General features: G+C 39.6%; 1 protein-coding gene across 4 annotated transcripts in view; it reads right to left on the bottom strand.

The window, feature by feature from the left end:
• The window catches only part of LOC120303866 (TRIO and F-actin binding protein), a 67,595-nt gene that overhangs the window by 29,702 nt on the left and 24,564 nt on the right, over positions 1 to 13,329 (bottom strand). The window contains exon 1 of one of the 4 annotated variants that reach the window (XM_039333751.1): positions 9,892 to 10,117. The exons of 1 other annotated variant lie outside the window; for it this stretch is intronic. Coding sequence is in view for 1 of the 3 variants with exons in the window: in XM_039333749.1 (XP_039189683.1) it covers positions 9,892 to 9,897 (6 nt within the window). In the remaining 2 variants the exon portion in view is untranslated. Of the gene's footprint in view, positions 1 to 7,905; positions 7,993 to 9,891; positions 10,118 to 13,329 lie in introns of those variants that run through there. 2 more of the 4 variants (XM_039333749.1, XM_039333752.1) reach the window with 2 other exon arrangements.

The raw sequence follows: 13,329 nt of genomic DNA, 5'->3' as shown, positions 1-13,329 counted from the left end.
CTTTTGGAAATATTCAGGCGGTTTCTTTCTTTGATCATAATATGATTAACAGCACTAAAGCCTGATTCCAGAAGATATGAGGTAGGGAAAGGTATCAATAAACTGAATATCATTTTCCACATATCTGGATATAAGACAGGCATTTTTTTACTTTGCCATAGGTTTTCATATCCACCACTATCGAATTTATGTTTACTTTCTTCATCATATCTAATTTCTAACAGTTCTTCTTGGCAAGTTGTATCAGCCTCTTCAATATTTGCGGTAAAAAGATTTTTCATCCAGTCATACACCTTCAATTTCAAAATATCTTCAAATCGTTTTTCCATGTCCAATTTAAGTTCGTTGAGGTGGCTACTGAATCTGTCAATATCCTCTGGAGTTACATCATCTTTTATAGATGATAATTCAGGAAACTGATGAAATTCTCTCTTCAATAGATTATAACGAAGTAGTTCAAGTTTGTCAAATAATGACACAATACTTTGGCAACCTATAAGAGTTTTATTAGCTCCTTGAAGCTGCAAATTGACATCATGAAATCTCTTGAAAATATCTGCCAAATAAAAGGCATCATTCTTTACTGTTTTTAACTGTTGACACAGATTAGTCTCATTATTACTTTCAAAAAATTGTATGACACTATCATATAATGCTACAAAACAAGCCAAAGATGTACCCTTTGGCAGCGGCCACCAAACTTCTGTGTGCAAAAGTAACGTAATAAAATCTTCATTATTGTCCTGGCAAAGCTGTCAAAACATTCTATCATTTTTTTGCATTGGATTTGACCTTGTTTATGGCTCGAATTATTATAGTTAATGATGAATGGAGACTTGTATTTAGATGTTTTCCTACAAGATGTTGTCTGTGCACCACACAATGAATACATAAAACATTTGGCACTTCTTCCTTCAAATAAGCAACAAATCCATGATAGCGACCTACCATTGATGGTACTCCATCAGTAGCGCATGCAACAATATTATTCAAAGGAATATTATTTTTTGTAAAGTATGATTTCACAGTATTAAATATAGATAATCTTCTTGTATCTGTAATGAGATTTATTGCGAATAGCATTTCTTCTCGTAATGTATTGTTTTCATCAAAATAACGTACATATGCCATCAATAAAGCATTATTATCTGCAATGGTAGACTCGTCCATTTGCATGGAAAATGAAGAGTTTTGGAGAATACTTATCAGTTTTTTTTTCAACATTAACTGCCATTACTTCAATTCGTCACTTTACTGTGCTATCGCTTAGGGGCAACGTTTTTAAAATTTCAGGTATATCTTGATGCATTACTGTTGAGATAAATTCTTTTATAAAGGGTATTATTACAGTTTCTCCAATATTATAGCTTTTACCACTTTTTGCAATTAATTGTGAAATGCGATAAGCGGCAATTAATCCATCTTCGTTTGCTGCATGTTGTTTCTTAAATGATGCAATGATTGTTGAATGATTTTGAAATTTTTTTATATATTTCCTGAAAATATTCAATGGGCTTGTCTTTATCATTTGGATGCTTTGTAGAAATATGTTCTCGCAATCGACTTGGCTTCATTGCCTCATTGGATAATGTTTTATGACACAATAAACACATTGGATGTTGTTTATTTACAACAGATTCTATGAAACCCATCTTCAGAGACTCTGGCAAATAGCCATGAGCGTATTTCTTTTTCTGAGACATGGACTCACAATATTTTGTTTGAAGCTGTAGACACGTGCTCACTCTCACAAATCTAACTGCATACTGACCAGTGCGACCGCAAACAAAAGAGCCTGCACTATGTATCGTCGTCTGCGCATGTCTCTCACGCATCGTGAATTGGGTTTGGGGGGCGCCGGCTACCAGCTCTGCTTGCCTGTTACAGCTGGGTGGTGTGGGGGGAGATGTGCGAGCTATTCTGAGACAAGGCTCGTTTGTTTGCGGTTGCACTATAGCGCCATTTAGTTTCACTTATGTAACGTGAACTAAACTTATGTGCGGGCGATACAAATAGTATATTTTCAGAAATTTAAATTGTCACGGGGAATTTTATGAAAACCTAATGAAAACATTTTTAAATAATGCTATGAAATTTTTTTAAAAAGTCAATTAAATTAAAAAAAGGAAAGTGCTTCAGTATCGGACAAAACTCCTACTGCCCACCATGAAAGCTGGAACGCCCACTAGTGGGCGGTAGGGACCAGGTTGACTACCACTGATGTAATAAAATCTTATAATCTGTCCCTTCTAATTTACACATCATAAATAAACAAACATCTGTAGAATATGCACAAAGGCTCATTTTTTCTGAATTTGACACTTCTGTAAAAATTATTCCAGTTTCGTTTCCCCCTCAACAGCTTCTCGCCTCCCTTTGTAGCCCAGGTGGGCTAGAAGCTGCAGGGGAAATGAAGCCGGGAGAATTTTGTCCCAGCTTCGTTTCCCTTGCAGCTTTTTAGCCTTTCTTCTTTTTTTCCACCTGGGCTAGAAAAGGAGGTCAGAAGTAGCGAGGGGGAAAATGATGTTGGGACAAAGCTCTCCCAGTTTGTTTCCCACACAGCTTCTAGCTACCTGGAATAGAAAGGAAGACAATGCAGAAGAGCAAGCTGCTGCATCCCTTGGCTGCATTGCTAGGCTGAACTGAAAAAGGGATTTGCTTCTGGTGCCAGGCCATGCATCATATGGATGGAACAGTTTGCTGTTCTTCCCCAGTTGTGATCTTTGGAGCTTCCAGAAGGAAACCTACAGTAAAAGGTAAGTGATCCGTGAAGGGGGGAGGAGTGTATGGGACCCAGTGGAGTGGAAAACAGGCCCAATAGCTGGCAGGGACCCTGAAGGGCAGGAAGTAGAGCATGCGATGCCTGGGGGGGTGTCAGGGTACAGCCTGCACTAGGCCTCCCAGGGCCTCCCCTGCAGTTCCCAAGGCCCCCATTTTTCACTTAACCACACTGGTGAGAGCAGGGATGGTCGTTAAATAAGACAATCACCTAATGCAGTGTTTCTCAACCTTGACAATTTTAAGGCATGTGGACTTCAACTCCCAGAATTCTGGGAGTTGAAGTCCACATGCCTTAAAATTGTCAAGGTTGAGAAACATTGACCTAATGGCTGTCACAACTTGCAAACCTAATGGGCATTACTGGCATAGGTCGAGGACTACCTGTACTTGCCACATTCTGGGCTCACCCATTTTCCTTTGTAAGTAGAGCCTGTCAACAACTCTGCATGGCAGAAGGGTGAATTCATTCTCACTATTCTTCTGGTCTTCCTATCCAGGGCTTTTAGTTCTCTTTGAGTCCAGTCCACTATTCCAACTTGTATCTAATGACTGGAACTTGATGGTATTTCCTTCACTTATTATTATTATTATAATTTGTCAGGTAAAATTGTAAATTGTAAAGAATTCTGTTTTCTAATAAGTGAGGACAAAGTTCCTTCAATCAAAAGAAAAATTCTATAAAGTAGCCTTCAAAGCCCAAAATTGTCATATTGTTAGACTGCAATTCCCAAAATGCACTTCCAGCATAATTCAAAGTGACTTTGTACTGCATACATTTATTTAAAATAAATCTTGATTATCAAAAACATTTAAAATAGTACCATCAATCAATTGCAAAAAGCAGCTTTACTCGAACAGCTTACAACTTGCAATCATATCTTTAACACCCTCAAACATCCATATCTGCCCATCCCAGGTCAGAAGGGAAGGACTCAATAGGTGGATAAAAATATAAAATCCAGTCTAAACATCTGGCTTATTATGTGACGAACCATAGTAAAAAAAAAAACCAAAGGCTCGATTCTGACTTAGGTTTTGGTGTTCAGAAGCAGCAAGAAACCCATTCTACTGCGTGGAATATAAAACATCAGAGAAAATTTTTCCTGACCAGCAGCAACATATAACAGAAGAGTCTAATTTAATGATATATATTAGACACCCAACCCCAACCCTAACCCTAACCCAAACCCCAACCCTACCTTACCCCTAACCCTATAAAAACTAATAAAATCTATACAAAAAAAGAGACATAATTCATTAAACTTGCCTTGATTCTTTTTAAAGCATAACTATACAGAAATTAGGAATAGATCATGCAAACAGGCAAACATGTATTAGATTCCACCAACCATTGGTTGAGTTTTCATATAACTCTACCAAAATACAAGTAAAGTAACCTTACTCAAGTTACTTGCATAAATAATTTCCATGCAACTCTTTTGTTTTAAATAAATACTGACCAACTCTAATGCCTAGATGGTTTTCATAGAAATAGTTAATGGAGAAGACAAGAATAGATTGAGTGACAAGGCTCTTGCCATAATGTTAAAGAATAAGTTTTCTATTAAAAGAATAAATAGCCTCCAACTCCTGTATTTCCAAGTTCGCAGTAATCAGAACTCCAAATTCTTATACACGCCAAGCCTTAAAATTATACCATACTAGGTCAAGGGTTGGCAATCACTGACTCAGTGACTCATTTGTTTTATTTTGCAAATTATTTTTTGCAGGTAAGGTTGAAAGGATGTATTTTGACTTGTGATGCATTGGAGCAGATCATAGAGACACAATCTCAGCAGCAACTACTTGTATATTATGTTAGAATATTTGTGGCTCTTGAACATGTACACAAGATGTCTTCGGAGATGAAAACTATAGTTGCTTAATGGGCCTCTACTACTGCTATGCCAGGGATAGGCAACCTCGGCTCTTTTATGACTCGTGGACTTCAACTCCCAGAATTCCTGAGTCAGCATAGCTGACTCAGGAATTCTGGGAGTTGAAGTCCACGAGTCATAAAAGAGCCGAGGTTGCCTATCCCTGTGCTAGGCCCATACTTCTTGAGGAAAATATTCAGTGCCTCCTTTCAGGGAAATATCCCCTTCCAGCCAAAGGAGAGTGAGTTAAAACGTGCTTATTGGCCAAGAGTTCTGTACAATTATATCACTCTTAAAATTTCAATTTCTGGGAAAAGTAATCCAAACATATGGTTGATGTTCTGGAAACATTTCAATTACAGTGTTTGGCTAATTTGGTGATGATCTGCAGTGAAACTGGAAAATGGTGAATGCACTTCTATTGGAGCTTTTGGACCTCTCAGTTGCTTTCAAAATGATCAACAAAACACCCTTCTAGATTATCTGATGGAATTGGGCCTTACATGCCAACTTTACTGTAGTTCCAGCATTTCATATCAAGCAATACCCAGAATGTGGTGGTTGGGAACTTCTACTTCAGTGGTTCTCAACCTTTTTAATGCCGCGACCCCCAACCGGTCGTAAGTCGAGGACTACTCAACTGGTCGTAAGTCGAGGACTACTCAACTGGTGCAGCACCGTTTGCAGAATGGGACTTTTGGCGGGCTCAGCAGTGCAGAGACAGCCTGGACAATTCCTATTGGCTTTTGAAAGCCAATAGAATTAGACTCTATTTAAGAAAGTCTATTCTATTGGCTTTCAAAAGCCAATAGAATAAAAGGGAGTAGCACAGCTAAGGAAAAGGGGGAAAAAATGGCGCACTGCGTTGTTTGGCGACCCCCGTGAAATGGTCGTTCAACCCCAAATGGGTCCCGACCCACAGGTTGAGAACCACTGTTCTACTTAATATTAAAGCTTTGATCGAAACTATCCCACAGATTTCCTTTTGCTCTCCCTACAATGTAACATCTACATGAAACTGCAGGGGCGATCATTTAAAGCACAGTAGCAGGGTGTTACCCAGGCTGATGAACCCAGTTCTAGTGCTTATTAGCATCCAGATATTTTAGATACCTTTTGAGTCTTGCTTAAGCCTGATAATGGATTGGATGAAGGAGAACAAGCTGAAACCTATGTAATATTAATGTGTTACTCAGTGTTTTTTTTCTAAAAAAAAAAAAAAAAAAAAAAAAGTGCCGGAACTCACACACGTCATACAACCCGCCTTGCCTACCCTACAAGGTTCCATCCAAAAAAAGGTGCCGGAACTCCGTTCTGGGCGTTCTATGAGAAAAAAAGCCCTGGTGTTACTGATAAATAGGTAACTCAACTCAGTGACAAAGGTATTTTGTACAGGGTTGTACTCCTCCAGAAAGAGAAGTTCCATAGTTTGTGAGTGTTCCTTAATCCTCAGATGTACGGAATTCAAAGAGGGCAGCTATGGCAAGAAGTATATTTGCGCAACTGTGGCTAATGCCAATGCTTTAATAATTATTCTAACCTAGCAGAATTTTATGAGAATGACTATGCTGATTACATCTGGCTATTGCAACTTATTGTACATGGGCTACTTTAAAGAGTGTCTAGCAACTACAATACAACTAGTATAAAATGTTTTTTTATAAAGTTTAAATATATATGGTTCTTCTTATATCAGGAACTACTTTTCCTTGTATGAATTTATTAAAATCGATAGAAAAGTCCCTTTTGAAGGTGCCCTTGCTCTCAGAGGCTAGCAGGCTGGCTGGGGAGTTGAAAATCCACATATTAAAGCTGCCAAGGTTGAGAAACACTGGTCTTAAAAATCTATGAAGGCATAACTTTTACTAGTTTTTCATGTTAATATTAATGGTAATTTGTTTATTTTTTGGAATTGTTAAAAAATGATAGATGATTTGAATAGTGTTGGGGTAGAAAGATGGAACATTAATCAAACAATGTTTCACCAACTATAATGGCTAGCTTTTACACGCTAAATCAAAAACAAGTAAGATACATTACAGTTTAGTAGGGTTGGTACTACATCTTAACAAGCAGTCCACGGCTTACATAGCTTAAAATAAAAAAACTAATCCTTGTTTGTAAGCTATCACAGATCATTGCTTCTTTGGATGAAACTCAAAAGACTTTATTTCAACAGGAGGATCAAGCGCTATGCAGAGTTTTGTGTTTATTTCACAAAAGTTCAGCTGCCACAAATTCCAAGGTTTTTTTTTTTTTAGCTTTTTCTTATTTGTTGAGGAGTCTGCTGGATTGCTCTGTCCTTGCCTACTTCACAGAGCAAAGGCATCAAAGCATGATGCAATGAGAGGTTAGTTCTTCAAGCAGGCTAATCAGAGAACTTGATGCTGTTGGGGAGCTGAGAAATAGAGACTGAGCCAAGACTGGGGCAAGGTCATCCAGCTGTCTTCTATGCCTAACAGAGAATCAGAACCTTGGGCTCCCTACAGCTAGTCCAGCACTTAATTCCAGCATCAAACCCCCATAACTGCAGCATTTTGGCACTCATTCTCAAGAAAAAATGCAGCTGCTTTAAATTTGTGCAGAAAGTTGTAACACTTCTATCATATGTAATCCACAACAACATTTTGGAACAGAATTGGAAGCACTGACCTGCCTTTTCTTCAACTGCCATGCCTTGGGAGGGAGACTGAAACTCAAAGCTCATTAACATATTAAATTGTTTAGTATTATATTTGAATGTAACCTCTGGTAATTGCCATGGGTGACATTCCCATATACTTCCACACAAACTATCGTTTGTTGCCATTTACTATTATCTACTCATTCCTTTGGGTTAAATGTCGAGGAATGCATGCCTGTAACACAGACTAAACTGTATTCTGTAAAGGACATGTTGTCTCCAATAGATACCACCAAAGTACAGATCTGTTTAAGAGTAAAGAAAGATCACCTGACTGTTTTGCATACAAGAGTCACTGGAAAATTTTTCCTGTGTAAGCGCTGAGTGAGAACTCACTAAAACTGAATTAATAAAAATGACACTGTCAAAAGGAAGAAAGAAATGTAGCAACAGCAAGAGGTAAGGATCACCTTCTCTAGCTAGTGAGATAGAATTCAACACTATTATTTTTTAAAAAAAATAAACCACCACTCTCTCTGCACTGTAGCCAAGACTTGACAATCAACTCCACCCACCCACAATAAAAACAGAGCGAATGGAAAACCAAAAGTAGAAAAATCTAACCCGGAATTATGCCATTCGTGTGGAACTGAGAGGCACTCCACACAGACCTCAAGATGGAAAATCATTTTCATGTGCCCATTTCCTTCTCCTCCTCTCTCAGTAATTATTCCGAGCCAGGAGTGGTGATAGTGGGAGGGTCAGAAGGGTAAGAGAAGAGGAAAAGGAGTGGTGTCTCCAGGAAGGATAGGAAGGGCTGCAGGATGTTAATGAGGCAGTAGGAAGCAGGGAGCAAACTCAGGGTCATGGCTTTCCCCTAATATGGTTGTGAAATCACTTGAAGCCTTCATTCTTCATGCAGCCAGGATAAATAACCAAATGCTATCACCACACACACACTCCCTCATTATTCCAGCCCTCTCTCACAGATTTTAGGACATTACGAATATTCCTAGATCAGTGCTCTGCCCTCAAACATCTAAGCAGATGTATTTCATGGCTGCTAAACAAAAAGGTAAAAGAGCTAAGATTCCCATTTATTTTCACCTCTTGCATAACAAGCTCATTGATCTCACAATCCAACAAGCAGAAAGCTTCACACCAGCCACCATGATCAACTGGCAAATCTGTTTCCTGCCAATCAGACTGGGAAGGTCAGATTTTTGCCAGGGACATTAACTTGTTACTGCATTCAGTTTGTTCAATCTCACACTAAGTAATTCTGCTCCGCGGTCCTAAGGCATTGGGGAAAGGTCCATAACACAAATTTACAAAAAGCAAAGTTTCAGTATTTTCAGTATTAGTCCTCTTGTACCCTATCCCTTTCCACAACCCATCCCATCCCCTTTCAGGAACAATCTCTCCCTGTTTTGGGATTCAGGAACAATATCCTCTCCAGGTTCCTTATTTTCTTAAGGATAAGAAGAAATACCATTATTGCCAACTATTTCAGAAATTCCACAAAATGTTGGATGCTACTCTTTTCTGTAAAGATGAGGAATGAAATGTTGAAAAATTTTCAGTAAACAGGAAACCACACATTGTTTATTGCAATATATTTTATAATGTCCAATTCACAGGCTAAGGAGAAGAAACAGATCCAGAGAATATGCTTGGCTAAGTTTTTTTTTCTTTAAAGTTTTCCACAAAGTAATCCTAACAACTCATATGCAATAGCCATAAAAAAACCCTCTGTGCTTTCCAAATCAACATGATGTTCATCTCAAAACTGCTGGATGCGATGATTACAACACACCCATTCCCAGGAGGTCAGAATGGGAAAGAGAAGAAGTTGAAGAAAAGAGATTGCACAAAGCCAACTTCTTAGGTCTGCCTAGAAAGGATGGTAGGTTCTGGGACAGACAAAACATTATTTTCCTACCCAGGAGCAGCGGCTCTTCCTAGTTATAAACGTATCTGCTCTACGGATATGGATATTTTATGAACACAATACTATCATGAGGGAATATCGCAATACTTTTTCTGCCAGAATAAGCGTTCAACATGTTTTAACAGACATTTTCTACAGAATTCGTTATCCGTTATCTAACGAAAGAATTCTGTGTTACCGAGAAAGCTTGCATAGCTCTTTTTCAGTAAAAATTAGAAAACTTATCAAGCCAGTTGCTTGTTCTGCCCACATTTTTTCCCCTGAGGGAAGAGAAAGGAGAGAACCGGCGTCGGCCGCTTTCAGCAAAGCGGGCTTGGAGGGATCAAGCTTTCGTTCTCCCCTTCCGAAAGCCTCCGGCGCAAAATCTACCCAAGTCAGCACGGCGCGCACTCGTGTTCAAACGCGTGACCTCTCCCCAAAAGAGAGAAAAAAAGCAGCAGGCCTAAAAAAGGGGCGCCATAGCGGGGAAGTTCAGGTATCAGCCCTCCTTTAGGAGAGGAAAAGCTGGGAAAAGCCCCGCGAACATCTACAATTCGAGACTAGCTCGAAGCCGAAAGGTAGCGGATTGCCTGACCGCTCAACTTGACCGGACACGCCTTCCAGACAGTCTACACAACCGGAATCCGCGGTCACAAAAAGTCTCCAGGACCGATACTTACCGTCATGCTGCCGTCTAAAGCGAACGGCTGTCAAGTCTCCTGGGACGTTTTCGTATCAGCCTCCCCAAGCGACGCTAAAGTCACTGCCGAGAGCAGCGGCATCAATGGCCATTTCTCGCCTTCCGCTCGCTCGCCTTCGAACTCGCCTAACTTCTCCGATCCGCCCAGGAGAAACTTTTTTCCCCTTTTTCCTCAAAACTTCCTGGGAGGCTCTTCCCTGCCAATAAGAACGTATCGAATTGCAACGTTCGTGAGGCACTATTACCAAGCAGCCAATGAGGAAGCAGGAGCGAAGATGGGGCGGAGCCTAGCTACCCCAAAGCAAGAGTAACCAATGGTGGAGGCGGGCGCGAGGGACCAAAGCGGCGAGGGAGCAGGGAGCCGGCAGAGTCCGGCGAGAGGCGCCGCGCAGTCCCTTCCCAGACACAGACCCTGCGCCGGGCTGCGCCTGTCAACCCGAGCAAAGAAGAGGTTGGCTGATGAAAACAAGTAAAAAAGAGCCTATCATCTTATGGAAAGCCTTGAGGCGCGAATGCCGAAATACAATCCGACGCAAAGGCTTGCGCCTTCTTCCTTTTTACCATCCTTCCAGATTCCCGCGCGTTATTTCCTCCCCTGTCTTTCTCTAATCCTGGGAATTATTGGGAAGGAGGGAGAAGTCTGGTTGCAATTTAAGATAGGGGGGGAGGGAAAGCACCCTTACCTCAGCCTTCTTTGGTGGCATTCTTTCTAATCTGATGTTAATTTGTAAAGAAGCCCGAGGGGGAACCTAAGTAGGATAAAAGGTGTTTTGTGGAATTCATCATGATGGTTTACATATAAACTCTGGCTTGCACAAATGGGAAGTCCAATAATTTGATAACTTTAGCCTTTACATTGATGGGGGAAAGGGGAAGAATCTATGGCTCATATTTTTGCACAAAGGCTGACAAGATCAGACAATGTATTTACTCTGAAGTATGCAATGCTGTAAAAATTTCTGCTTTTGCCTGAAACAAAAAAAGTTACTGTTTCTATCATGCAATCCAAGAGGTATAATGAAAAACACTAATAATTTAAGTGAGGGAAACCCCATTAGAGCAAGAATTGTGCCAATTACATTTCCTAAGTCAAAATGGAATGACAGGTTCAAGACCAACAACAGTTTTTAAGTATCGACCTTTTAAAAACAATCTGACTGCATTTCATTTCTTTTAAATTCATAATTCTCAGCTTCCTATTTATGCCACCAGTCCCAGATTAGAATACCTCTATAATCAAGTGAGCTGTTTCTATTCACAAAAGCTTGGGACCAAAAATTCAGAATGTTATCTTTAAAATGCCAAGATAATGACATCAGCATATTGAGATGACTACACTCTGGAAACTTAAAAAAACAGAAAACCCATTATCCATACCAACCCAATAAAGGTTAAAACATTTGTAACTTACAAACTTTATAAAATCTAAAGATAAGAGAAATAGTTGGGCTAACAAAACCATTAAATTGCTTACAAATAAGGAGTAAATACAACATTCTAAGATAAATTTAGGTTTCGTCACTCCCTGAACCAGGAGCCTATTTTCCATAGCTTCTGTATGCAGTAGAGCATTTTGACCCTTAATGTGACTGAGTACAAGTAGCCCTCAATGTATGACCAAAATTGGGATCAGAATTATCATTGCTAAGCAAGATGGCTTTTAAATGAATGGCTCTCAATTTTATTACCTTTTTTGCCATGGTGGTGAAGGAAATAACTCCAATTACATGAATCACATGGTTAAGCAAATCTTAAAGAAAACCATTTTGCTTGTCAGAAGCCAGCCGGGAAAGTCTCAAAAGACAATCACATGTCCCCAGGATACTGCAACCATTGTAAATATGAGGTAAATGTGAGGACTAGTAATAAGTCTTTTTTTTTTTAAGTGCCATAGGAACTTTGAACAATTGTTAAACAAATGGTTGTAAATCAAGGGCTAGCTGTATTCAAGTTTCACAAAGACTGTGGACACATAGCCCCACCTTGAATTTCCTCAGGGAGGCTGCCTCATAGATGACCTTTCCCAGTGGTGGGATTCAAATATGTGAACAACCAGTTCTCTGTGTGGATGCCGCTTCCAGAAGTCCATTCTGGGCCTGAGCAACAAAAAATTAGCTACCGGTTCTGCTGAAGTGGTGTGAACTGGCTGAATCCCACCACTGATCTTTCCACATAGTTAATCTACCCAGCTTTGAGTCAGGGGAACTAGGCTGCCATAAATTTGCTGTCTCTGTTGCTGATCCCTATCCTGATTCTATTTCAGGGCATAGTAGTCTCTCCATTTGCCTGGCAACACTGACAAAGCCTAAGAGATTTCAGATGTCTTGAGGCTGCCTGTGGTTAATGCCAGAATGAGGGGAAAAATACTATTTCAGTAATAGTAATTACTTTACTTAATAGTAATTAAGGGAAATTTAGGACTCCTGCATGAACTGAGGACGAGACGAAGGCAATGCTATGTTTGGACCATACATAGATGCCAAGGGTAGAAAGGCTCCAATGAATAGACTGAATAAAAGCATGAAAACACACAGGAAACCGTTAGTTAACATTGAACACACTCTTTTCCAAAGGATCCTTTCTTTTATCATTAAAAATAATGGCAAGAATTTGCTAGTTAGGAAGGGATTGCCTTTATATAGTTATATGGCTGGGCAGTTAAAGCATAAAGCAAATTTAATAATATAAATACATCCCACAGAGAAATCTGAATTACTGTTCATTGTTTTTTTCTTAAATGGAGCTCTGTCTGGCACCAAATGAAAAGCTTACAGCTTCAGAAAATGCACACTTCACATTTTACTAGCACTAGCTGAACTTGTAATGACATGATCTCTGGAAAAGCCCGAAGAAATAAGTAGCATCGCCATCAATGGTTCATTCAACCAGGACACAATAGGCCCTAACTCTGCTTTCCGGAAACTCAAATGACTCTGCAACCTAAGAACCAATTAAATATATAAAGTAAGGGGAAAAAAATCATTTTCAAGCATGCACAGTTGGAAACAAAAGTACTTGCTTACTGTACAGCCCAGCAGCTGAAAACACTTTTTTTTTTTTTTTTGAGAAAATCTATTGGTATCCACTGGGGGAAAAAATGATGAGAAGGTTTGCTGCTAGCAAGAAAAATGCAGGATGATGGGAAGAGAACACTCTGTAAATGAGAAAATCACCCCAGCATGCCATCTCCTAAACAGGGTGCTAACCAGCTGCTTCTGTCTCCCATCTGTCAACCTTGCTCAGTATTACATCTGTTGTAGCAAATCACTAAATTGCTTCCATCTTCAGTTAAAATTACATGACTGTACTTAAGAAATTGCCAGCTTTTCCCTGTTGGATATTTGTAAGTTGTCTAATATAAGACCATTTATTTTTTAGAAGGAACAGAAATTATTGGCAAAGGTACTTCAACATTTTC

The sequence above is a fragment of the Crotalus tigris genome, unplaced genomic scaffold (genome assembly GCF_016545835.1).
Source record: "Crotalus tigris isolate CLP2741 ecotype Arizona unplaced genomic scaffold, ASM1654583v1 scf7180000024506.7606697, whole genome shotgun sequence".
Taxonomy (NCBI): Eukaryota; Metazoa; Chordata; class Lepidosauria; order Squamata; family Viperidae; genus Crotalus; species Crotalus tigris.
Note: the sequence above shows the minus strand (reverse complement) of the source record. Positions and strands in the feature narration are given on the sequence as shown.